The sequence below is a fragment of the Lissotriton vulgaris genome, chromosome 1_1 (genome assembly GCF_964263255.1).
Source record: "Lissotriton vulgaris chromosome 1_1, aLisVul1.2, whole genome shotgun sequence".
Taxonomy (NCBI): Eukaryota; Metazoa; Chordata; class Amphibia; order Caudata; family Salamandridae; genus Lissotriton; species Lissotriton vulgaris.
In genome coordinates, this window is record NC_141685.1 from 204357161 (window position 1) to 204384206 (window position 27046).

Sequence of the window (27046 nt, forward strand, 5' to 3'; positions counted from 1 at the left end):
CGTCCAGACCAGCACCAGCGAAGAAACCTAGAAATGAAGGCAATAACACATGCTACAGGTGCAGCAGTCTGTCCCATCCAGCCTATGATAAGCGGTGCCCAGCCTTTCATGTCAAATGCATGTTCTGTAGGATCGTAGGGCGATACGAGAAAGTATGTCGCCACAAGAAAAAAAGACCGACAGTCAAGTACGTCACACAGGAGTCCGATGTAGAAGGGGACGGCGAAGAAGAAGAAGACTGCATTTTGTGCATAGAAGAACATATACTGGGGATCAACTACAACCGCTCTAAGAAACCCCAATGCGACCTAGTGATAGGGGGAATACTGATAAAGATGGTAGCAGATTCCAGATCCCCATACACCATAATACAACGGACGGTGTGGGACAAACACTTCAAAGAACAGCTAGGACACCACCTGGAACCCCCGGATATTCGACCAGTCACATTCACAGGAGACCCCATTCCTATGGTAGGATACCGAAGCCTGAAATTTGAATTCAAGGAACGGAGTGCAAGGTGCAAACTATGCATGGCAGAGAAAGGTCCTTCGGTCCTAGGGTGGATCGACCAAGGAGACTTGAGAATACAGTTGAACCTTGGTGGCACCACACAAGTTCTGATGACCAGCAATGAGCAACAACCGGACATCACAAAACTGAAGGAAGAATTTCCCAAAGTGTTCGGAGGCACAGTCGGCAAATTGACAAAATTCACGCACAAGATCGATCTCAAGGCAGTTGCGAAACCGGTATGCCACAAGGTGAGAAATATTCCACTGGCTGTCAGAGAGAAAGTACAGCAAGAATTACGCAGGCTAGAAGATAATGGCATCATAGAACCGATAACCAGTGCAGAGTGGTTGGCAGCTTTGGTGGTAGCGATGGAGCCCAACGGTAAGGTGCGTCTGTGTGTGGACCTGAGGGAATTGAACAAAAGCATAATAGTGGAAAAATTCACACTACCAAGAATAGACGAGATGCTGGCAAAAACAAAGGGGGTGAAATGGTTCTCAACCATCGACCTCACCTCAGCCTACCATCAAATAGCCCTACACCATACATGCCGGAAATTGACATCGTTCATAACCCCCTTCGGGTGCTATCAGTTTCGCAGGATGCCATTTGGACTGAGCTCGGCAGCAGCCGTATTTCAGAAACTTATGCACAAGTTGTTCAAGGAAGTGGATGGAGTTCAGTACTTCCAAGATGACAGCTTGGTGATGGGCATGAACAAAGCAGACCATGATGCTAAGTTGTCCAAGGTCCTACATGTATTGGAACGCAATGGACTTACTGCGGAGTGGGACAAGTGCCGGTTTGGAATGACATCCGTCACTTACTTATGCCACGAAATCAGCGACCAAGGCATCACACCTTAACAATCCAATGTCCAAGCGATATGCGATGCACCACCTCCGAGAAACATGGAAGAAGTCAGGTCATTCCTTGGCATGGCTGAGTTTTACAGCAAATTCGTACAGCATTTCGCCACCAAGAGACACCACTTGCGCCAACTCCTCTGGGAGAAGACAACCTTCGAGTGGACGAAGGAGACACAAGAAGAATTCCAGAAGATCAACGTGGACATCAGCACAGCAGTCCTTCTATGTGGATTTGATCCACAAGCAAGATCAGAATTATCGATGGACGCAAGTGAGAGGGGCCTGGGAGCGGTCCTAATGCAAGAGACAAAAGATGGGCAACTGGCCACCCTCCGCTTCGCATCCAGATCTTTGTCGCTACGGAGCAGAAGTACAGTGTAATAGAAAAGGAGATGTTGGCCACAGTCTGGGCCATGGAGAAGTTCTGCCAGTTCTTATGTGGCACGAGATTCAGGCTGAGAACGGACCATAAACCCCTGGTCAAAGTCTTCACATCATCTGGACATGCGAACGCGACCTCCCGCATCTTTAAGATGACCTTGAAATTGTTAGACTACAGGTATGACGTAGAACACGGGAAACATCCTAAGCAACGAAGTCTAAATCACGACTTACCTGAACAACGAAGTCGGAACAACGAGGAATTCCAAACAACGAATTCCTCAACCACGACGTTCTTAAACATGAATCAGAGCTTCCTGTGAAAGTAGAGCTTGAATCAAAAATACGTGTATTCAGGAGAAGGGGAAATATTGTAGAACAGTGGCAGGGCATATTACTCGGAGGAAGATCCCACCTTCATAGTTTTCATGTGTGGCCTAGCCTTCGAGGGTGTATGTATTTTCCTTTAAAGAATGTGCCAGGTAGATATGAGGCAGGGTGACATGAATGGATCGTCTTGAATTTATGGCCTCTTGTTAAACGGCATCATTTCCTCCTTCTTGAAAATGTATAAACAGCTGTGTTGACAACTCAGAGAATTCTTTCATTCTTAACTCATTGGTAAACCATGCGTTTTAAATGCGTTTCAATTGCAGTTGCCCTTGTTCACATGTCCCTCACGCAGTGTCCACGTGACAACTTGCTCCTCATTTCATCATTCATGAAGACCCAGTATTTTTCCATTCGAGACATCTGCAGAGCATTGCTTTTTAATACTGTGGTGGGCTGCTCAGCTGAAGAGGAATATATTTACAAGGAGGTACGCCTTTAAACAACTGTGACTGCTGTGACACAACTGATGGTTTGTGTCAGCAGAATTGCAGCAGTGCGTGCTTGTCTTTTTATGTGACCCCAGTGAGGAGGCACCCTATTACCTCTCCCTGGTAAACCCACATAGAATGTCATTAATGGGCAACTCGTACCTTATTGTATATGACTATCTATTTGAGACACCCCTTCAGGTCTATCATTTTCGAGTGCCAGGCTAGTTGTTTATGTTTTCACAGGGAAGAACAGCCTGGCACCGAGTGGAGCTGTAGAAAATGGACGAAAGAAGTATTGCACAACCCGAAACAATAAAACAAGGGATTGACTTGCGAAACGTACCTAGAATAAAAACTAAATGAAATAGGTAAACAGCAATTTAAAACATATTTTGTAGAAGTATTATTTTCACAATAGTGCCATCTATTGGCCAGTTACGAGGTGGTTTTTATTTCGTGGTTTAGGAAGTAGTTGTAAAACAAGTAGTGGTTTAGCATTGATCGTTGTTTAGCTTTCGTGGTTCAGGAAGTCGTGGTTTAGCAAGTAGTTGTTTAGTCATACATCCGTAGAACACATCCCGGGAGCCAGAAACAAGGAAGCCGACTATCTCAGTCGAGCCTCAGCCATGGAGGAAGCGCCAAGCGGTTCCGAAGATGAGGATACCAGAGGGCGTTCATGGAGGATCACAAAAGGGTGATAAGCGAACAGGAAGGGGAGGAAGCATACGAGGACGACTCCGACATCGGGGCTGTCAAGCAGTTCATACTAAGAGGATGGCCGGAGAAGAGGCACGTGGAGGCAGCGCTCAGCAAATTCTTTGAAGTGAGAGAGGAATTATTGGTATGTGACCGAGGGATCTTCCTGCGGAGAGATGAAAAGGTAGTTCCTACCAACACGTTGGTGCCACATTTACTTGCTCTTATACATGAAGGACATCTGGGTATTGTGGTCACGAAGCTCAGGGCGAAACAGATGTACTGGTGGCCTGCTATGGATAGCCAGATAGAAAGGCACTTGCAGGAGTGCGAATAATGCCAAAGAGAGGACAAGTCTCAAAGCCTGATGCGCCCACCCTTAGGAAAGTTTGACATCCCCACTAACCCATGGGAGGATCTGTTGATAGACATCTTGGGTCCAGTATTGGATGCCCAGGGAGTCCAGAAATATGTGGTAGTACTCGTAGACCGGTATTCCAAGTGGCCTGAGTTCGATATACAGGAAGACATGGCCACTGACAAAGTATTAAAGTTTCTAACAACCATCTTCCTTAGAGAAGGAATTCCACGCTCCATCCTAAGTGACAATGGGCCTCCGTTTACGTTGGAAAAATGGAACGCGTACATGGGAAGGAATGGTATAAAGGTCAAACAGACATTCATATATCATCCGGCGGGAAACGGTCTAGCCGAGAGGTTCAATAGAGTCATCATTTGATCGGTACGGTCAGCGATCGGAGCCGGGAAGGACTGGGAAAAAGAATTAAGGTGCATGTTGTGGGCCTACAGGATTACCCCAACCAGCACAGGATACAGCCCCTTCCAGATCCTAAGAGGTCGAGACCTCTTCACGAAGGACAATGTTGCATGGAAGGAGCGCACTATCACGAGCAAGTGGTCTCTAGCAGTAGTGCACCACAATCTGGAAAAGGCGCAAAGAATTTACACAGAACACTTCAATAGAAGACGAAATGTCAAGGAGACGGAGTTAGAGAGAGGAGAGTGGGTTCGAGTCAAACTAGCTCAGTTGAGAAAGAAAGGTGATAGCAAGTTCAGTGCACCTATGCAAGTGGAAGAGGTTTACAACCGAGCAGCCCTGCTGAGTGATGGGAAAGTTTGGTCTCTAGATAGGATGTCCAAATGCAACAAGATTTTGCGATGGAATGAAAAAGAAAGTGGACAAACAGAAATCCCCCAGACTCAAGGTACTGAAGTCAATCCCGTGGAAGAAGGAACAGGAAATGCAGGAGGAAGAGAGGGAGAGGAAGAAATAGAGATAGGGAGTGATCCTGGTGCTCTGGAACTCTCAGGAAGCACGAGTGGAATGCCTCGCAGAGGTGTTCCCTCTGAGTACGGAAAGAAGTGGAGCAAGAAATCCCCAAGAATTTGCCCAGTGAGGCGTACCCCCATTGGCAGAGCTGTGTTAAGACCCTTGAAGTACAGAAACTTTGAGATGGGAGACGGAAATGAGCCCACCAGCAGGTAGACTGAGAGACACTATCTTATGTTTGAAATGTATATCCATAAAGGAGGGAGATATGCAGTGTCGCGCTCTAGTCTTCACGATGTAGTGTGATGACGTAGAGCGCAGCAGGCATTTTGGGTGCAGCCAAATAGAGCGAGGAGCCCGCGATTTTAGCGGAGGTCTCCCGGCCCTCTCCCTGATCGATTTTGAATAATAAATAGAAAGTGACTTACCTGCACCAAGCTGTGCGAGAGTGTATTTACCCAGTACAGCCTGAACGTTACACTCTTGCTTATGTTTTTATTTCATCATTTGAGTTTTAGTACAGTTTTACATTTGTTGATGACCACTAACTCTCTAAGGGTATTTTTGACTTGCCCCTCTGTATACATGTAAGCCTCCGCTCACTGGTGTATTCTCAGCCGTTCAAGACCTGAAAACAGAGCTGAAGGAACAGCACACAGTGTTTGTGGTCAGACACATGATTTGCCAATGCACACAAATGATGCTCCTGACTACTGTGACAAACCAGGAAGCCTTGAAATGTTTCATTATTTTTTTTTCTGACCTGCTGTAAACCTATGACTCTTGAACCAATGTATGACTCCATTTTAGGTCTCCCTGCGGACTGGTTTATGATTTTGGCAAGACCACATGTTACCACACCCGACACACATAACATACACTATAGAATATACCGAAATGAGCATTGTGTTACCTGCCCCAACGCTTTGGCTTGTTTGGCTGAGCCGCCTTCATGCATTGACTGAATTGGCGATCACTCATATTTTGCTATCAGTCCACTTCATTTTGCGGATGTTGATATTTTTTAGTCGCTGATGGGGCACAGGATTGTCTGCTCAGCTTTACCAAGCCTCCAGGGCGCTTGTTGTGACTCCCATGGCATAGATGTTGATTCCATGGGTCTTGGTTTACTGCTTGATGTGCATGCCCGCCAGTTGCTTCAACCCTCCCTTCATGCATGGATAACTTATGAGAAAGTGTGGTTCACTTGCCTTTTCATCTTCAGGAGCCTGCATATGCTGAGGACCACTCTCCTTCCTCCTACACTGTATCCCATGCAGCATTCGAGTGCTGCTGGCCTATACTGAGGTCTGCTCCTCCACCGCCCCAGCACCTTTCTCCTGAACGCACCCCATATTGGTCCCCTTTCTCCATCCACCCACCTCCACCTCCATCCTCTTCCACATAGTGGCTCTCCTCCCTCCATGCTCCACAACAGCTGGTTTCTCTACCCCCGCTCTTCTCTCGCACACTGTTTCTATCCCGGATGTTGCTACTAGAGATACATGTGAGCACCATCCCGGCTGTACATATGTCACTGCTGAGCTTGAATGGCCCTCGAAGACCAAAGGTGAGCCCAGGGACTGCCTGAAATTCAGGTACATTGGGCTGTGGTCTCCTAGGCTGTCTTGTGTTTACCATGTGAGAAGCAGCTGATCCATGCTGCCAACATGGCTGAGATTCTTCATGGGCTGATGTGCAGGCATGTTTTGTTTGCAGGTGGGGCGCTCAAGTGTGAGTGGAAGGCGGTGGGGTTGTTTAGGTATCAGGGCTTGGGAGTCACACCCCCAACTTTAGTTGTGGCTCATAAGAGAGCAGACACTGCTAGTGATATCCTTCCTGGTTGCTAGAGGAAACAGCATGCATTGATGTGTTCCAGTACATGTCTGGTGGTTTGTGTTGTTGGTAGCTGAGAATCTCTATGGATATGTGAATGAGTCTGACAGTCTATGAGTATGTGAGTGGGTGCAACAGAGTCTGTACGGTGTTATAAATGGGTGTGACAGTGTCTGTATAGGTTTAGCAATGGGTGTGAAAGTGACTGTATGAGTTTGTGAATGGGTGTCACAGAGTGTCTATGGGTATATGAATGGGTGTAACAGTATCTCTAGGGTATATACATGGGTGTAACAGTGTCTGTGTGGGTTTGTGAATGGGTGTGAGTGTCTCTTGGTATGTGAATGGGTGTCACAGTATCTCTATAAGTGTGTGAATGGGTGTGACGAAGTCTGTATGAGGGTGTGAATGGGTGTGACAGTGTCTGTATGGGTTTCTCAATGGGTGTGCTACCTCCCCGGGGAAAAATCCAACAAAGGAGTGGGTCCGCCTACTGGAGTCATACATGGCCCTGGGGACCGCCAAACGCCAGGTCCGGCTTCTGTTGTGTCTCTGGGTGCCCACCCCTGGGACATAGTTGTTGGCTGGAGCTTGACTGGAGCTTTACCGCTCTTGCCAAGCCACAGCAAACTTCCCACTTCCAGAAAGCTAGAGCATTAAAAATGCTCTTGCTTGGTGTAAGCGGAGCAGAATGACTTTCATGAATAGAGAGCTGCGTTTCCAGAAGCTCTGTCTGAGTCTGAGAAAGCAATGCTGGCTCCCACAGGAGGTGGGGAGCCAGCACGGACCGCAGGAGCATTCAGGTTCCCCCGAACAAAAGTCACTGGGCACCCCTGGGTAGGACCAGGGCAAACAGAATGGAGGCTGGGCCACAGAGGAATGTGGTCACCAGCCTGGGGAGGGGTGACGCATGGCCCCCTCCCCAATAGTATATCATTTAAATAAAAGTCTGGGCCTTGGGGGGTGGGGTACCCAGGGCCAAATTCAGCCCAGGGAGGGGGGCAACATGGTCCCATCCCCTACTCTAGACAAAAAAAAAAACAAATACGAGGGCAAGCCCCAGGAGATGGGTCCCTGGGGCCATAATCAGCCAGGGGAACGTAGCCTCCGTCTCCAAATAAAAGTTCACTTCAAAAAACGGTCGGCCCGGGGGAAGTTGTGAGAGACCTCGCCCCCTTATTCCACCACTCTGCAAACCCACCTCATGGCGCACTACCAGTTAGGGGATGAAGTTCCCATGGGTCCTGAGGGTCCATGGGGGGGGGAGTTATCCCCCTTGTTACCTCCTGTAAGTACCACACAGTGGGATCAATGACAAGTCATCGGAGCCCCAACCCCTTTCTCCAGCACTCTGCAAATGCACCTCCGTGTGCTCTACTGGTTGAGGTATGAAGTTCCCTTGAATGCTGAGGGTCCTTAGGGGCCAAGAACCCCCTCCTGTTACATCCAGTAAGTCCCACATAGCGGGATTGCTGAGAGCTGGTCGGAGGCCCCATCCCCTATCTCCACCACTCTGCAGTTGCTCAAACGTGCGCACTACTAGATGGGGAATGAAGTCATCTTGGATACTGAGGGTCCTTGGAGGCCAAGAACCCCTCCAGTAAGTAACACACAGCAGGGTTGCTGTGAGTTGGTTGGAGGGCAGCCCCATTTCTCCACCACTCTACAAAAGCGAGTTCTAGTTAAAAAAACAATAGAAATTTACAAAAAAAACTAAGATTACGGGGATGTTATAATTCTGTAATAGAATCAAAAAAGCCTTAGAAATTCACTGAAAAAAGGTTACATTGACATTATAATTAGGAAATAGAATTAAAAAAAGCCTTAGAAATTCACTGAAAAAAACAAAGGTTATAGGGATATTATAGTTAGGCTCAGATTTCACTCGTACAAAACAAGAGAAATTCAACAGTTATAGTTATTTGAGTTACCTATAACTTGCGCCTCTGCAATGCACTGCTGAGAACCTCACATATTACATCACTCATGACATGGTTAGTTGCATCACTGATGACATCTCAAATGACATCTCTGATGACATCATCCAGAGAAGTACTTGCACACCCACTGCCATCCTTAAATTTTCTCTGAAACACCCTCCCACACAGACACACATTAACTAATATACCCATTCACAGACCCCTGCAACCACAAACACACACACCTGTTCACTCACTAGACTCACTGACACACCCATTCGCTAACCAATACGGCTACTAACACACGTACTCACTCACCTATACAGTTACTGACACACCCACTTACAAATCCTGGCAGTCAGTAACACACCCAGTCACTACTCTAAACGCACTACTATGCAAGGTAGGAGAGTCTTCCTATATTGTCCTGATGATAACATGGTAAAGTGATGGCTGAGGTCAAAACTCTTCTAAGTCCTTCGTATATCCTTGTATGAATTGAGCCATAAAATGTCTCAATTATATCTAGCCCTTCTATTTGAATCATAGTCGCCGGTTTGCATGTTGCATGTATTCACATTCTGACCCTATTCCTTTTTGTGATCTCTGGGGACATTGAGCACCTTTCCTAACCTTGTTTTGTTCTGTTGATCTGTGGTCATTGTGAATGGTTTCCACGATTCAATAGGATTTTGCACAGAGTCTGGCCTATGTTGTTGTATTTAGCACTGACCGTCTCCATTGATTGACTTGTGATATAATTTCAAATTTTGGACTTAACATTGAATGAGTCAGTCAGTCAGTCAGTCAAAATACACTTTATTCGATTTTTGTTAAAATCATAAAAGGCAAAACATACATGTATTAAAAAAGACATTTTAAAAATACCCACAGTTCATTTTGTTTATACATAGTGTCCATAAAAAAGTCACTTAATTAGTCACCATTATACATACAAAAAGTAACAGTTAATGTATTCATTTTTAATTTAAAGCAGTACAGTTCTAGGGATTCTTTTATTTCTACCTCTGTGCGCGGCTGTTAAAAAACTCGCTACACAGAAAGTGACATGTGCGTCCGGTAACCTTTGGAGATAAAGCAAGGCAGGTCTCACTTGTATAAAGCCCAGTGTTTTCAGGAGGGGAATTAAATATTTCCTCCTCTCAGTATCGTAAAATGCACAAAAAAACAGGAAATGAAGAGTGTCCTGATTAGAGAACTGATCACACTCACAGGGTGGTGCATGTTCTGGTTTGCCCCACGTAGGGAAGGTACCTAATAAATAGTGGATTAAATTCAATCTGAATCTGGTTAACAAAAATCTATGCAAGGGTTTAGAGACGTATTGCAGGTAAGGTTCCATCGAGGGGGAAGAGGACAAAACCAGATGTGCTCTTACTAACGGTTTATTAACCTCATATTCCTCTCTCTCTAAGCGTGTCCTCCCCTGGAATTCCTTCTTAATCCATGCAATGTCCGCTTTCCTGATTATAGATGGTGTTGTATATAAGTCAGGTCTTCCGAGGGCAGTGAATGATGACTTTATATATCTCAGCCAGGCTATTTTCATTGCCCCCTCCCTTGCAGTCACGTCTTTAAGAATTGTGTGATTTAAAGACAACTCGGTATTTAACCAGATGTTGGCCCAAAAAAGTAAAGGGGCCATTTTCAATCCATCTATAATATAAGGTAGGCCAACTTCCTCATGTATGGAGTAGGTAGGTGTGGAGTTTGGGACCGACAGAATTCGTCTAATAAGTTTGTTCTCTACTATCTGCATACTATCCAGATTAGTATAACCCCACAGTGCTGCACCATATGAGGCTATTGAAATGCATTTACTTTTGTAAACTTTTAACACGGCATCCATTGGTTTAGCCCCTAGTCTTTTAGTAAAATCCAACAGGGCTGCTGTGGACCTGGCTAAAGAAATACATTTGGCCTTGATTTGCGGGGCCCAGGAGCCCTTCTCATCAAACAGGACCCCTAGATAAGGAAAAACCGGGACCCTGGAGAGAGCCTCGCCGTTACAGAAAAAGGTTTTTGTATGTAATTTGTTTTTTTGTGGACCCACAATCATTGTGTGCGATTTAGTTACATTGATTTTTAGATCCAATCTGGCCATGAAAGAGCCAAAGAGTTCCAAAAGGGTCTGTAGCCCAATGCCCGTGCGGGCGATGAGAACAGCATCGTCTGCATATAAAAGAGCCGGTATCTGCTTCCCATCTACCCGCGGGACATCAGCGTTGCCTGCTAACAAAGACTTCCCTAGATCATTAATGTAAATGGTGAATAAAAGTGGGGCTAAGATACAGCCTTGACGGACACCTTGAATGAGTCCTTGGTGAACCATTGCTCTTCAGACTTTTCTATAGCTGCGCGCTGTACCAGTTTGTACTGGTACCCTCTGGTGGTAAGGACAGTGCGGCGGCAGAGGGGCTGATTGGCCGTTGTGAGCAGGTCACTTGAAATGGGCACCAGAAGAAAGTGCTCAGGGGGCAGAATCCGGTAGAAGGATTCTGAGCACATGGATCTGAGTGGGGCGGGCTTGCAAGGCTGGTCAGCCGGGCTCTGTAGCCTTGTCTTTGGGTCCCCAAAGGGAGTTTTACACGGCACTGAAAAGGAATATGTGTTTTGAGGTAGCCTCCTCTATGTTGCCAGAGTACTTTCAAAGATAAGTGAGTGAGCTGGAACCAGGGTCCTGTCTGAGTTCCCCTGGTATGACTTATTTAGAGGAGAAGCCAAGAGCATCCTCAGCCCCACAAGTTACAGACGTTCAATCTCAGACTCCCAATGATTCTTTAGGAACGAAGGGAGAAGCCATCCATGGTCAACACATTCAACTGGAGGACGTGAGTGCGCGGCTTCGCAACACGGAGGTCCAGTCTGCAACTGCATAGGACCGTCTTTTAGCTCCTCCCATCCGAAGGTATAAAGAATTGATAATAAAAACAAAAGGTCTAACAGAGGCCTCTTCAGCTGCCTACAAGGCTTGAAAATTCCATAGAGAGTAAATCCACCATGAGCTCGCCGCAGTGGGGGTGGTCGAGCTTCAATTAGGGATGAAGGCAGGTGAGGATGAGATCAGAGCTGGAGCTGCGGCTTCCAACCAAAGCTCACGACTAGACCGGTTAGGACATCAGTCATGACATAGATCATGTGTTGTATTCTGAAGGTCTTGAAAAACATTTAACTATGTTTGGATTATTAGTATGACTGTCAGCATTTTAGGGGATGCTGTCACTTGGAGCTTGGGAAATTAATAAATAAATATGGATTATGTATCATTTTAAGGGAAATGTATAACTCCCTGTTGGAAGGCGGTGACCCCAGGGGTCAAGATGACTCTCCTAACCACCCGGGACCTCCTCTCCCACAATTACTGCTGAGTCTTATCGAGGGCCCGCCGGGGAGGACTGATCATACACACTGTCGACACACCACACTTACGAACGGACACCACACCGTAAATCTTTATCAAGTATGAACTTTATCAAGATAAAAGTAGGGAGCAATACAAAGCGACCGAGGAATCGCAAAAGTCTCGTAACAAGGGAACGGGGAAGCGGGACAGTCTTAGAGGGCCAGCTGGCACGCCACGCACCCTGCGCACAGTTCTCAATCCTCGAACTGGGGGGTACGGGGGCTGGCGATGGGACTTGCTGTCCTACTCACTTCGGTTTCAGACGGTCGTGATGGTAGCGTTGATAGTCCATCTGAACCAGAGAGTTCTTCAAGCCGCGACGAGGTCAGCAGGGCTTGGTCAGGAGTACTTCGTCGCACTCGTAGGCAAGTGGAGCCGCGACAGCGTCCGCAGGGCTCGAGATGGTAGCAAGTGTCTCTCGTTCTCGAGAGTGGGCCGCGACGAGGTCAGCAGGGCTCCAATGGATCAGGTCTTACTCTTCGAGAGGGAGCCGCGACAGCGTCAGCAGGGCTCCGGTGGTTCCGTTCCTTAGTTTCAAGGATGAGCCGCGACAACATCAGCAGGGCTCGGTGGGTCAGAGCCTGTTCTCCTCAAGGTCAGCCGCGATCAGATCAGCAGGGCTTTCTTGTCCAAGATACAACTGCCGACTAGATGGAAGGCAGGCTGTCTTATAGTCCAGGAGCTCTTTGATGTCCGGACCCTCAGAGGCAGGAGGCCGGAGGTCCGAGGGCCAGGCGCCCGATTGTCTGGGCAGCTGTGTCTTTGATGCTTTTGGACCATGCTTCCAGGGAATCCCAGACACCCATCAAGGCCTGGAGCCAGCTCACTAGGAAGCCAAAAGGTGCAATCGAAACCAGCCCCCAGGGATGGTTCGGAGGTGTGAGGACATCCAGCTCCTCTGGAGGGGGCCGGAGGTGTGATGGAAGCCTTGGTTTTGGGTACTTGGTGAGTCGTTAAACCCCCCTGGGCGAGTCGGGCGCGCACGCCTAGCTGCAGCCGGGAGCGGCCAGAGGCTGCCAAAAGGGAAGAAGGTGGCCGGCTGGCCGGGGTGGCCAAACATGGAGTCTGCCGGCCACGTGCAGGGTTGCAGGCACGTGGTCTGGAGGTCGTTTCAGGTCCGATGTAGGAGTCTCGTGTATAGTTCTGGGTGGATGGGAATTAGTTCTGTCCGTCGTTCTGGGTCATGGGGGGTCAGCGAGGGCCACGCCACGAGGCCGGGTCCAACACTCCCTAAGGTTTTTTTATGGCCAATAATGCCAAGGTGCCCATGATTTACAAAGCATGGAAATGGTGTGATTTTTGTTGTTGGATGAAACGAAACATTTCATCAATTCGTGATGATTAAGCAGCTGGAGATGCTTGTGCTATACTCTGTGGCTCAGCTATAGGATTTATTATTTTGACAATTTAGAGGCTTTTTTCATATAGTTTTAGGTCTACTACCTTTGAACAACCTAGCCATTATTATTTCTAAAGAAAAAAAGCAGGTTTAAATTTTTTAGCAATGTCCTATTTGGAGTCAGAATAGTAGGTGCATATAACTTGACTAATAGAAGGGTATCACTATATCAGATTTTATTAGTCGGTCTTCTGTTGTATTAGCAATTTCATGCATTTTTTCAGAATTTAAGTTTGGGCTGGCATATAAATATTATGCAACTTTTAAAAAAAGAGAGTTTCCCAGAATTACAGAAAGGACTGGGTGTATAGCAAGCAAAAATAGGGGTTTCCTTTCTGTATGATTAGCTTCAGGTTTGTGGCCAAAAGGACTACACACTAATATAACTTTTTAGTGTTTGGAGTACACAATAATATAGCTTTTTAGTGTCGTGGAGTGACACGGGTAATTAGATCTGCACAGAAACCTAAAGTATCTTTTGTTTCACAAATTTTATTTATAAAAGAACATATGAATCCATTTGTTACATTTAGTTACTATAACAACATTGCATTAGTTCAACATATATCTAATGCATACAATTTAAATGCACTTGTTGTAGTTAAAAACATTTCATACAAAACAATACATATATTGAGCAATTTTTAACAAAACATTTATAAAAAGGTGCCGTAGTGAGTCCTTTGTCGTCGCGTTTCGGTGCTTTACAAAATTTCTAACACCTTCCTCAGGACAGACTTATTTAAAAACCAAGTTTCTTCAATCTAAAAACAAATGCATACAATTAAAATCATATATTTTTTAATTGAATACAAGGTACAGTACAAATAGTGTGCAGAGTTGCCACGTGTCACAATGTTAGCCAAGGAGTATTGTCTTACTTGCTAACGATTTCTTGTGGAGCCTTCTTTTTATGGGGTTCCACACCCTAGAGGACAGGGTGTCTATAAGTCCTCTGGTGAGAATGTATTTCTAATTAGACATTCTACAAAGTAGAGAGAAGCCGTGATCAATTTATTTATGATCAAATTCAATTAAACGACAAAACTTCTTTCTTGCCCATTGCACTTACTTTAAAAAGGGGAGATGATCTTATAAGTGTCTTTATCAATTGCACAACTTCTGATCAGCACTGGTACATACAGGGTTTTGTTAACTTTTACCCAGTCTGCAAAGAGATCAATTGAGATTGTATTTATATATCTCTTCTAACATAAAGAGAATTTTACACTTTTTACTTTGAACAGTGTTTAGACGGTCATCCGCAATGAGTTCCTACATACCTTTTGTATTAATCCCTCCTCCAATACATTGTACTTTTTGTCTTGATGGAGGTATTGCCTCATAAATTGGTGTCCTACAACAAGTGCATTTAAATTGTATGCATTAGATATATGTTGAACTAATACAATGTTTTTATAGCAACTAAATGTAACAAATGGATTCATATGTTCTTTTATAAATAAAATTTGTGAAACAAAAGATACTTTAGGTTTCTGTGCAGATCTAATTACCCGTGTCACTCCACGACACTAAAAAGCTATATTATTGTGTACTCCAAACACTAAAAAGTTATATTAGTGTGTAGTCCTTTTGGCCACAAACCTGAAGCTAACCATACAGAAAGGAAACCCCTCTTTTTGCTTGATATAAATATTATGCCCACTACAACTTAAACTAATCGTTATTTTTAAATGGGATACAATGTCTTAGAAAAAGCCATAAAACAGCTCACTATTACCCTGAAATGCGTATTTACTGACCTCCTTACTTACCCTTCCTTCTCAGCCTACTGGAGAAATCTGTGCTAATGCTCGTTGCTATTTCTTAAGATTGCCCATACTTTTTGTCTATCCCCAAGATATTCACAGAAGGTTTAGATATATATGCGTGCTCTTTTTCAGAATTGTAACATAACCCTTTTCATGCTCATCATCCTCTCTGAGCCTAGACACATGCCTGCAGAAACTGATAGATTTAAAGTATCACACATTTTAAAATTAGCTGTGATATATTCCCTTGGGGTTACCCCCCACCCAACCCCTGGGTTGCAGGTGTAAGACATTTAACCTTCTGGTGCAAGAACTTACTCAATGTACCTGTAGCAGTTAGAAATCCATTTGGATTGCAACCCATACACAACCTACTGAGGAATGCTCGGTAGTAAGTGTTTCTTGTTAATGATCAGTCCCACAAGATGAGTTGAGGGACATAGCGGAATTCCAAAACCCCTTTTTGTTAATGAGTAGCACACATCAAGATTGCACTTAGAAACAGGGCATATATTTTAAAAGGTTTATTTAAAAATTCTAACCCAGCGCAAAAAGTATGCATGGTAACCACACACCCTGTGTGGGTTACTTGTGTTCTGGTTTAGGGAGGACCTGATCTGGCAGTATGGCCTGGACTGTTCCTAATGGAGCACGGTCAAGACTGAGTTGCATATGCCTGGGCCCAAACTGATGTGGCATGGTGGGCAAAAGAATGATGGGCTGGAATGCTACCCCTATGGATTGCCAGTGGTTAGACTTATTGCAAGCAGCCTCCCATCTCCCTTTGTGTGTTTGATTAACACTATGGTATACGTGATCAGTGTATGCGCATTTCTCGTGAGAAATGTGCATGCGCGGGCGCCCGTGCATGCGCATTCGTTTGAAGAAGTTGGCGCGTCTACAGGATGAGGGAGCCCCGGGACGCTGCTTTCAAGGTAAGGTATTTTCCTTTTATTTTACTGTATGTAATATGAAAAATAGGGTTGTAGAAGAGGGCGGGAGAGAGGCAGGTGGCGGGCAACTTCGCACCGCCACGTAGTGGGCGTAGTGTTGCCTACTACGCCTACTTTGTGAAGCGCGAAGTAGGCAACACTATGCCCACTCCGTGGGGGAGAGAAGTGCTACGCCGAGGGTTAGTCAAAAGGAGATTTTACTTCTGAAAATTGACAAAATATCTGCAAGTAACTGTGAGGGAGAATGAGCAATTGGAGCAAATGCAAGTACAATCTGACCCAGAATAATTGATTCTCCTGGGAATTCCTCCTTACTCGGGTATTCTCTGGGTTCAACCAATAATCCTGGCTAACTCTACACCCCTGGAGTTAATGGGGCCCTTACTTTGGTTAACTGCAGAAGATGTGGCATTAACACACCCACCCATGCACGCTGGTACTTCTAAAAAGGCCCTTAGTATTTGAGATTCCTAACTTTTAGACAATGTTGCTGACTTTTCTGCTCCTTCTCTCACTCTCCTGGGTTATTCGGCAGTGGCTCATTAGAGAGGCCTCTCTTATAACCCCTCATGATTGGGGTCATTTAAGGTAACCTAGGATCCATGCCCCACTTTCCCACTCCACATTTCATTGCTCCATTTCTCACTGGACCCAAGAGACACCATCTGGTTCAGTGTTACCAGACCAAGGAGTGCACCAGAGGTCTGATGTATTCTGCCTGCTCAGTAACCGAAGCTGATTCCCTTCAGTTGCTGTAGCAGAATCTGGTCTTGGATAACTTTCTATTCCTGAAATGTCCTGCCTCTCGTGCCAAAATATTCTGCAACTCGGACACGGCTACTTCAGTCACATATACCTCTTTCTCCCTGAACTATGTTTTCAAAGATATCTCTTTTTGACTGTCTTCCTTCAGTATTCTTAGACCCACAGATGTGTGTTTGATTCTCTGTCTAATTGTGTTTTTGTCCACCTGTTTCTCTTGCTGCCATTCTCTCTCCCTCCCCTCTCTCTCACTCTCTCTTTCCTATCATAATTAGGTGCCTCTTGCTTTGCAGTTTTCTTCGATTCGCACAAGCATCTCTTCCTTCAATATTCCTCAAGCAGAGATGTCTCTCTGCCCATAAGTCTCTCCTTGCATATTATATTCCTTCACAGTTCTCTCTCTCTCTGTCTCTCTCTCTCTGCAGTGCTCCTTCAGCAGTGGGGGACATCTCTTCGCAGCTGTGAACGGGAATGTCATTCACATCTACTCCAACAGCACCTTTGAGAATGTGGTCAGCCTGAAGGGACACAATGGGAAGGTAAGAGCAGTATAGATGACAAGAGCCTGCACCTGCCCCCTCTCAGTGTCTATGTTTCCTTGCCCTCCCTTTCTCTTGTTTACTATTTCTTTTCCCTCTTTCTGTCTCTAAGGCTCTAGATCTCCCAAATGTTGCTCTCATACATGTTTTCTCTTGTTTTCTTTGTAGTCTTTCCTCTTCTTCATCACTCTTGTTCCAGTTTTCTCTCCTTACCCATTTTATTTTGTGCCTCGCTCTTCTCTCTTTACCTCTTGCTCTCCTCCTGAGAAGTAGCTGGTCACATCAGCTGATCCTCTGCAGAAACATCTTTATACATTTATTTATGAGCTTATGTGTACAGTGTAGCCCTGTAAAGCACTTTGCAGAGATCATCCAATCATGTCAGCAGAATGATAGTCATCATAGGTGGGTTACTTTGCTGAAAGATGTACTTTGAAAAGGTTGACCTTCCTGTCCTTGTGGAATGACGCAAGTGAGGGGGATATTCGTAGGTAGAGAAGGCCTGAGTGACATTTTTTGTTGTTGTATCTCAGACTGCAGGATCAGCTGGATGTGTTTCTTGTTTTTCAGTCCTCCCACTTCTGATGAGTTTCCCATGTAAGTAAGCTTGCTGGTGAAAGTACAGCGGTTTAATGGTGATGGCAGAGGATATTGAATATATCTCGGCTGTCAGCAATAACCGTAAGGTTGGGAGCGATATTGTCAAACCTCTTGATTCAATACACTGGGCTTGATGCAGCACAAAGGACTCCTATGACAGGAGATGAGGTCTCGTAGTGAGGCCTACAAGAAGGCTATTCCATCCATCAGGGAGTGACCGTGCCACAGACTGCACCACATGGTGAAAGGCCACCTCTAAAGTTTGGTTCAATATGGCTGAGAACATAGAGCTGGCACAGAGCAGTCTATTTATTTCAGTATTCTGATTCTGCACAGTGAGAGTAGCATCTATCAGGAATTTTAGGGAGGCGGTTGAAGCAAACCTCTGGGGTTTTGCCTGGAGATATTATTTGTTCCTACATTGGATTTCTTGAAAGTGAAGGGTGACTGCTTCAATCTGTGATTCTCAGGCCTGGGTGGATCAGAGGAGTACAGGGAAGGTGCAGGGAAAAAGAAACCTAAACAAGTTTCTTCAGGGGGGAAACTGCCACGGAACCAAACAAACCTCTGCTCTACATGTGTGCATGTGTCCAGGTGAGTTAAAGCAACAGAAGCAGAAAACAGGAGTCAAGAACAGCTCTCTAGCTTTCCAGGTCCATGTATGAGTATCTCATACACTCTCTTACCTCCAGTCCTGAATCTATTATGGAATAAAGAGAAGTTTAAGTATTAGAATGCAAAGAAGAATTGTGGACTGGGTGAGCGTTTCATGCATGAACCTAGGAACCTAGAGAGCTCCTTAGAAATAGATCCCACAGTGACAAACTTCAGGGCAGGAAAAAGCGCTATGAAGGAGACTTTAAGCCAAGCTGTAGACTTCCATTAAAAGTGCTTGTGCCTAAAGTGGCCCAGAAATGAAAGGGTGGGGGAAACTAGATTGGGACTCAACAAATACTAGAATGGTGATTCCATTTCAGGCTGGGAAGTAGTTAAGTGCCAAGGATGTGACTGCTTTCATTGTCCAAGATAAAATGAAAGAGAGAGGAACAATCCAAATGGGTCATCCGCTGCCCCTGCTGAGCATGCCGCACGGAGAACATTGTAGAGAAATCTGCTGCCTTGTGGCATGCCTGAGAGAGACTCTCCGAGCAAAGCTAGATCCTAGAACTCAGAGAGTCATGAGTGAACCTCAGCTGGGAACACAGGAGCCAGGGCAGAGAAGGCGGCCTGTTGGCTGGTAGTGCAGCCTGCAAGACTAGGCTGATCAGGCACCCTCTAAGCAGAACTGCAGAGGGTGTGAGTGCAGCAGGGCATGAGGAGTTGGACAATGTGTGAAATCACCTCAATCATCACGTAAAGTATGGTAGTGTTTATGCAGTATTTGTTGCAGTAAACACAAAGGGCCTGATTTAGATCTTGGCAGATGGGTTACTTCGTCACATTGGTGATGGATGCCCTGTCCACCGAACTATCAATCCCATTATACCCGGTGGGATTTATATTTTGGCGAACGGGATGCCGGTCACCGCTGTGAGGGAGTAACCCGTCTACCAAGATCTAAATCAGGCCCAAAGACTCAAGAATCATAGTGAGAACTTTTTTAATTCTCTCTCATGTTATTCAAAGTAATCTCCTTCCTTTAGTTCCCAAGGAAGGTTCTCTTAGTCCTTTTTCCCCCTTGGGATTTTTCCTCTTGACTGGCAGTAAGTGATCATAAGAGAAATCTAGTGCCACTTCCTGTTCTGTACACCGCCAGATACCCATCCAGATCTTTACCTCTTGCCAACCCTTCTCAGTACTGCACAGCCCTCGCACAGTCTTGCCACCTCCAATCAGAAGACAGTTGGCAGAATGGACACTTTTTATTAGTATTTAGTGGTTTCCGCATATACCCCAGGTCAAAAGAAACGTGGCAAGATGAATTGCTGTTTTCAGGTCGTTGGGATCATATTGTCAGACGGCTGTGAGCTTGTTGAAATTTGGAGCGCCATAAGGCAGTAGGTACCAATAATTGTTTCTCCGATGTACCTGTGAAATGCGGTGCTATGCTATAAACCAGTCCTTGAACTCCTTCAGAGTATGGGCAGCTTGGAGGGAGATGTGCTTGATTTCTCCCTGAAGAGTGGGATCTTAATCTTGTACCCTTCTGTAGGACGACATTGGTTCCAGGTTCCAGTCAATAGTGGGGTCTCTAGGGATACATGTTAGAGTTTGGGGTACAAATCTCTTTGGGAGACTTTTTGAGATGTGTGTTAATGTTTATTATTATACCTTTCAGTCAGTTATGCCATAACACCTCGGAAGTGCTTCTTGGGATATGGGGTGGTGATTTTTGGGAGATTTGGATCTGGGATACACTCATAGAAATGCAGGTTGGGGTAAGCATTGGTGTTTGTAAATACCAATGTCTTTGAGATACTTGTTAGCATAATAGCTGTCAATTGGGAATGCAGAGTTCCTGGTGGTGCTAGTGGCTATGAAGTTACCTAACCATGGACTCTGTTCGCTCCCTAGGTGCGGTCCATTGTATGGAGTGCTGATGATAGTAAGCTGGTGTCCTGTGGCTTGGACGGTGCTGTTTATGAGTGGAACACCTTAACAGGAAAACGAGAGGCTGAGTGTGTGCTGAAGAGCTGCAGCTACACCAGTGTGACAATGTCTGCCGATGCCAAGACCATCTTCGCCGTCGGCACAGACCAAACCCTGAAGGAGATCTCTGATTCCCAGGTGAGTGCCAAAGACACGGGAGGTATTCAATCAACTCTACGACAGTGATATATTGGAGTATCTACGCTAACTGGGTGGTTATTTGTGGTCAGATTGAACAAACCAAAGAGTTATCCATGGTAGCATTACATGTGCTAATACTGTGTACCACCCGTGCTGGCATCCATCTTACTCTGTGCAATTTGTAGCTGCTCCTCCACTAACTTCTCAGATGGTCCCTTTCATCTGAGCCATGCTGGATACAGTGCAGTTCCACTTCTATCCTCCAGAGCGGACAATCCAGGATATTTGGGTTATGATCCTGATGTTTCAGCCTCAATCCTGGATTTCCGGGAGACTGACCCTGAGGCTGCTAGTCAGATGGCATCCTGCATCCTGCTGTACAGCATGCCAGATGACATATGCAAACTCAACAGTGGGATCTGAAGACCTATAGGCGCAGCACCAGGCGAACCTCTTCAACCTGGTCCAGATTTTGAAAGAGGCTGCAAAAGATATGCAGTGGTGGCTGACAAACTGATATTGGGTCAGTAGTGAACCCCCATCAACAAAAAGGGGGCAAAAGAGGGAAAAGTATCCCGGTCGCCCTCCTCTCACTAAACCATAATACACAAGACCTAATTATGGGGATCACTATTCTTTTTAAGAGTACCAGGGGCAGTCTGAAACTATCTCTGCCAAGAAGCTGGCATCGCCAAGATGCCAGTCATTCCTAGTTCCCAGTGTTCAAGTTTAAGATGTTTGTCAATGCACCAAATAACACTTCACCTCATGAGCAAAACTAGAAAAATTGTGAGATGTCAGAAAGTACCTCACATAAGTATCACCAAGGGAGCTGCTGGTTGTGACTCCCCAGTTTGCCTACATTATCATTATTGGCAACTTTCATGACCAGACCCGGACTGGCCGTAGCGGGCACCGGGCAATCCCCTGGTGCTCCGCACGGGTGGGGGCCGGTTTCGGGTCCCTGGGGGGTGTTTTTGTTACAGGGCCGTTTTTGTAGCACAGCTGCACAATCAACCCTGTAACAAAATGTCCAAAAACCTGTCCCGTAAAAGAGCTCGACCGCACCCAAACCCCCTGTGGGGGCAAGGTGGGGGGGAGGGGAGGAGGCATCCAAGCACTTTGCCAGGGCCGGTTTTGGGTCACAGTCCGTCCCTGTTCATGACCCTGAAGAAAGAAAAATGGTAGTGGTAGTGTCCTAATTTTTAGAGGTGAAGGAAAGAAAGTGGAAAAAATGCAATATCGATGCTTATGTCATTATTAGCCAATCGGACCCGGTGGTGAGAAAGAAAAAAGTTGCTTCTCCAAGCTAAAATGAGTTGTGACTCACTTGCAGGCACACATACTTTATTGATCACAGTGATCTCACTCAGGTTAAAAGAACAGCTTGTGTTAGACCATTTCAGTTAGAAAGGCCTACATGTTTCATTGCTACTTATTTTCGGCAATTTCATCAGCGCTTAGGGACCGGTCTCCACCTCACTGATACTTCAAACACAACACATTGAAACTATACTCAATGTATGTAGACCATAATTTCAATGTGCGTTTAAGTGTTTGGTACCATCTTCCAGGTTGTGTTTGAAGTATCGGTGAGGGTGCTGCAGGGTTTGTCCCTGAGCCCTACACTGTTCAATATCTATGTCCGATCTTTAGCCGACACTGTAGCGGCGCACAGTGTAACTTTGTTCTCATATGATGATGACACTCAGATCATTGTGCCTCTCTGTTCTAAGGATAGCACGAGTCCACCTCATCTACGCCATTGCCTTGTCAAGGTCGCTGGAAGGATAATTGTTTGAAACTGAATGGAAATAAAACAGAGGTTTCAGTGGAGGGTCATTGGCCTCAACTTTGGGGTCTACAGTGGCAGCAGGAGGAATTGGAGCCCGTTCCCACTCTTGGCCGTGGTCAAAACCCTGGACTTTTGGCTGGACTGCAAGCTCCCCACGGACCATCAAATACTTGAATAGCCTGTTGCTATTCCTTACTGAAATGTTTGAGGAAAGTTCTCTGGCTTCTTCCGTCCTTCATTCAAAGAACAATTGTGCAGTCTTTGATTACTCTGGACTAGACTGTGGCAATGGTCTTTATTTAACCCCTTCGAGGCTTATGACGAGCTGGGCTCGTCATGGTGTAGCCTCCTCGCACACTGATGACGAGCCCAGCTCGTCATGTAAAGTGCGTTTTTTGAAAAGTCAGCATACCAGCAGAATAAGAGCAGCGCGCATGTGGTTAAGTAACAATACATCTGCAGTGCATAGGCTTTAAACTGTGCAGTACGCAGCAGCTCTACTTCCAGGCCATATTCCTAAATCTGGCTCTGCTTTCCCCTACTTGCATACTCTTCAGTGGCTCCCTATTAATAAATATGTCCTGTTCAAAGCTCTGTGCTATATGCACAAGGCCTTGCACAGGTGCTTCCTATTTACTTGGGCTTAGTGGTTCAAGTATACGTCCCTAATCGTGCCCTCTGATCAGGCAGTTTGAATCTTGAAGTCACAGCCAATATAGCTAGGTGGTAATATTATATGATATGGCGGGGAGGGCTTACCATGTAATAACAACATCATACCCAAAAGTGGTCCTCAGTCCTGGCAGATTTGCAAAGAGCAGACAGACAGGCTAACTTAGAGGAATATGTGTAAAATTTTTTACAGTAGCAACAATGACGATAAGCAATTGACGCAACTCAAAATAGAACTTTAGACACCAGTATGTACAATTCGATTTATGAATAGTATCTTTACGAGTGCAGAGTCTCTGCCCAGAAAAAGATAGAACAGGCTTATCTTTTTCTATGCGGAGACTCCACTCTCGTAAAGATACTTCTCAATAATCCTTTTGTGAATAGCAAACAATCGTAAACGTACACAAAAGTGTAATTTTACCTTTGTGAATCAGGCCCTCAGTCTCTGTTTTGTCCACACTCTGCTCTCTTTTCACTTCAATAGACTGCCTTAAAAGCATATGCCGTAAGAATGAGAAAATGGTCAAAGGGTATGTAAATAAAGAATCAAACATTTATTGATTAAAGTTACCTTTTTCTTTAGATCCTGCGCGAGCTGCCTGCATATGATGTTGTCTACACGTGTGTAGCTGTGTCACACTCTGGGCGCATGGTTTTCACTGGGACATCCATCGGTACTATCCGCTCCATGAAGTACCCTCTGCCCATACACAAGGAGTTTAACGAGTACCAGGCACATGCAGGTCCGATTACCAAGGTAAGCAAAGCCTTAGGACTTAAAGTACAGGACAGAACTAGCCGCACTGCCTTTTAATAAGGGGCTTTAGGTCTTGTGCAAGTGGCAAAAATGTATGGTAGTATTTTGTGAGTATTTGCTGCTGAGTATCAAAACCACCTGTGTGATGTGGCTTTACAGTGTTAGTAACACAGTGAAAGAGGATAACTACATTACAGCACAGGAAAGCGCTTGCTGTTAACACGAGAAATAGTTGGTGTTAACAGGCTGGCAAAAATGTGCAAACGAGTGAAATAACTTTATTAATGCACGTTCTTGTTAGAGCATAGAATAATAGGAACCTGTACGTTTCCAGAATGCCTACATTTTGCCCGCACTGACTCTGTAATGTGATGCATAGTGTAACGGAGAGTCAAATGAGGAGAAGGGAATTATGGAAGGGAACTTTTAAAGGGAAGATATTGGCCTTTATTTGTGGTTTGGCCGAGCAGGAGCAATGCTGTAAATCATAAATGCTCCTGTCTGCTAAACCTGTAGTTTCTCCACTTTATTTAGAGTCGTAAAAACCGCTGGTTTACCATGAGCAGAGCCTCCGCTGACACCACTGGTTGCAACCCCTGTCCTGATGGTCCGTCCACCCAAGAGCGCTGGACTACTGTTGCATCACTGGTTGCAACCCCTGGCCTGGCGGTCTGTCCACACAGGAGCACTGAACTACTCTGAACAGAGCCTCCGCGGGCACCACTGGTTGCAATACATGGCCTGGCGGTCCTTCCGCCCAGGAGCGCTGGTTTACCATGAGCAGAGCCTCTACTGGCACCACTGGATGCAAACCCTGGCCTTGTGTTCTGTCTGCCCAGGAGCACTGAACTACCGTGAGCAGAGCCTCTGCTGGCACTACTGATTCCAACCCCTGGCCTGGCGGTGCATCCACACAGGAACCACAGCGCTACTGTGAGCAGAGCCTCGTCTTGCACACTGGTTGCAACCCTTGACCCGGCGATCCGTCCACCCAGGAGCGCTGAACTACCGTGAGCAGAGCCTCCGCTGGCACCACTGTCTGCCCAGGAACCACTGTGCTACCATGAGAAGAGCCTCTGCTGGCACTACTGGTTGCAACCCTGTGTCATATCCCTTAGGTTAGTTCCATTATGTACATATCGATTACATACATTGCGTCCCATCTACACAACATAACAGTATTACACAGGTGATCTTTAACCCCGTGGCTTACTTCTGTCTTTCCAACATCAGGCTCTTGGTACCATATCTTAATCCCTGTACCTGACGTACACAAAACACGTCCCCAGGCACAGTAGATTTATTCTGTACAAGGGTCGCCACTTTTTTCATTCATGGCCAACAGCCAGCTGCATATGCTCATGTTTGTATAGAAAAGGATTAGCAGGGGATAAGCGAATGTTTTCAAAGCATATTGATTCTAGAAAAACCCCAGAGTGACCAGTTTAGTATAAAAGATTCTCACTCTCCTTTACCAAGACAGAGGAGAATTTTTTTCCAATATGGACCGAGACTCTGCCGTCTGATTCTCTGACAGGCAGAGATCTGACATCCCTTGCGGGTTGCCATCCTCGAAGCAGAGACGGGGTCCTTTATTCAGAACCATCAGGTGAGGGGTTAGCACTTCCCCGGGGAATTTCTGGCTGTATTAGGTTCAATTTGGCACCATTAGGACATATCCTAGCACCTACACATACATGCTTCACCTACACCTCTAGGCTAGGCACGGTTAGGTAGGCTACGCATCATAGGTGTACGCCAATGCTATTGTTTTTTGTAATATGCTTTTATTAATCTTAATAGCACTATGGTAGCAATGTATCTATTTTTTATGATATTGGTGCTAGCGATCACATTTGTCTGCTCCTGTCTTTTGATTGTCGCAGCTAACATGTTTCATACTAGACTGACTCTTGACCAATAAATAATTATTGAAACCATTCCAATCATCATTCTATGTATTCTAAGAAAAGCAAGCACAAGTGACTGAGCAAAAGATATCGTATTGTTTCCACAATACCTGAGGAATCAGAATTTTTCTGATAGATACATCTGCCAGTGGATTCCTCACCTTGTGAATATCCCCTTGCGTCAGCAACATTCGGAAATTCTTTTTTGTAGCTTTGCGCCGACGTGGACGACGTCACAGATGCACGGCATCGCACGCAACTCCGCCTACGTCACTGACACCATAATAGGCCCACGTTGGCGTGATGACATCAGTTCCCTTTTTTACGCGTCGTCGACGCTAACGGTTTTCAAGGGATTGACTGTAGCTTTATAGTAACTTTGTTACTTTGTAGTTATTTTCTGTGTTTCATTGTCTTCTGTCTAGATGTCTTCGAAGAAGACTGGAATTAGAGCTTGCGGGGAATGTAGCAAGATGATGTCCATCACTGACCCGCATGAGTGCTGCGTCTGGTGTCTGAGCTCCGACCATGACGTCGAGGATTGCCCATCTTGTAAGATGATACCCAAGGCCCTTCGAGAGAGGGAGATGAAGCTCCTCATTGCAAAACTTAAAAATAAGAAAGATAAGAAGACTTTGAAGTCACGAACTCGGCGTTCGAGGTGGAGGTCGAGGTCTCGTTCGAGGTCGCGCTCGGAGTCGTCTTCTGCTCATGCTTCGAGGTCTTCGTGAAAAAAGCACAAGAAGAGGAGCCATGAGTCCCGACATCACTCAGGGAAGGACTCGAGTTCGAGGCCGAAGTCGCAAGTGAAGCTACTTCATAAAGAAGCGGTGGCTTCGGCTTCGGAAGCCCAGGACTCCGAGGGTGAGGCTTCGCGTGCGGATTCGCCTGAGTCACCGAAGCAGCTAGCAAACCCTTCTCCAGACCCGTCCCATCCTTCTGGTCAGGAGGATGAAGGTGAGGTAGAGAAAGTTGGTGAAGGCGAGCTTCCGGTGTCTTCGGGTTCGTCGACCCCAGTGCCCCAGCCTGAGGAGGAGATCGACGTCGAGATGACTCCGCTCCTTCGAGAGCAACCTGGGGGCCCTTATCCAGCTTTCCCGGCTCCAGGTCAGGATCCATCCCAGTTCCTGAATGCCATGTTTGGAGTTTACTCCAGGGCAATGTACCCCTCTGGTGCACCTGTTGGTCCCGTGGGTCCTTTGGTGTATAACTTGGGTGTTCCCGAGGCTTATGCTCCTGCGCCCTTTATGCCTTTTCATGCCAGCTCTAGCACCACAGTGGCATTTTCTGGCAGCGCCGAAGCCTTCGACGCTGAATTCATCGACGCCAATTCCATCGACGCCGGTGCCCACGACTCCGATGCAGGATTCCGTTCGACCTCGGGTTAAGCTGCCTTGC

The 27046-nt window shown here is 45.9% G+C and overlaps 1 protein-coding gene across 1 annotated transcript in view; it reads left to right on the top strand.

Annotated features, from left to right (window-relative positions):
* Positions 1-27046, top strand: part of CFAP57 (cilia and flagella associated protein 57) — a 378308-nt gene that overhangs the window by 174273 nt on the left and 176989 nt on the right. Inside the window, exons 9-11 of the mRNA XM_086952180.1 lie at positions 17068-17181; positions 20296-20508; positions 23565-23738. Coding sequence (XP_086808306.1) covers positions 17068-17181; positions 20296-20508; positions 23565-23738 — 501 coding nt within the window. The remainder of the gene's footprint in view (positions 1-17067; positions 17182-20295; positions 20509-23564; positions 23739-27046) is intronic.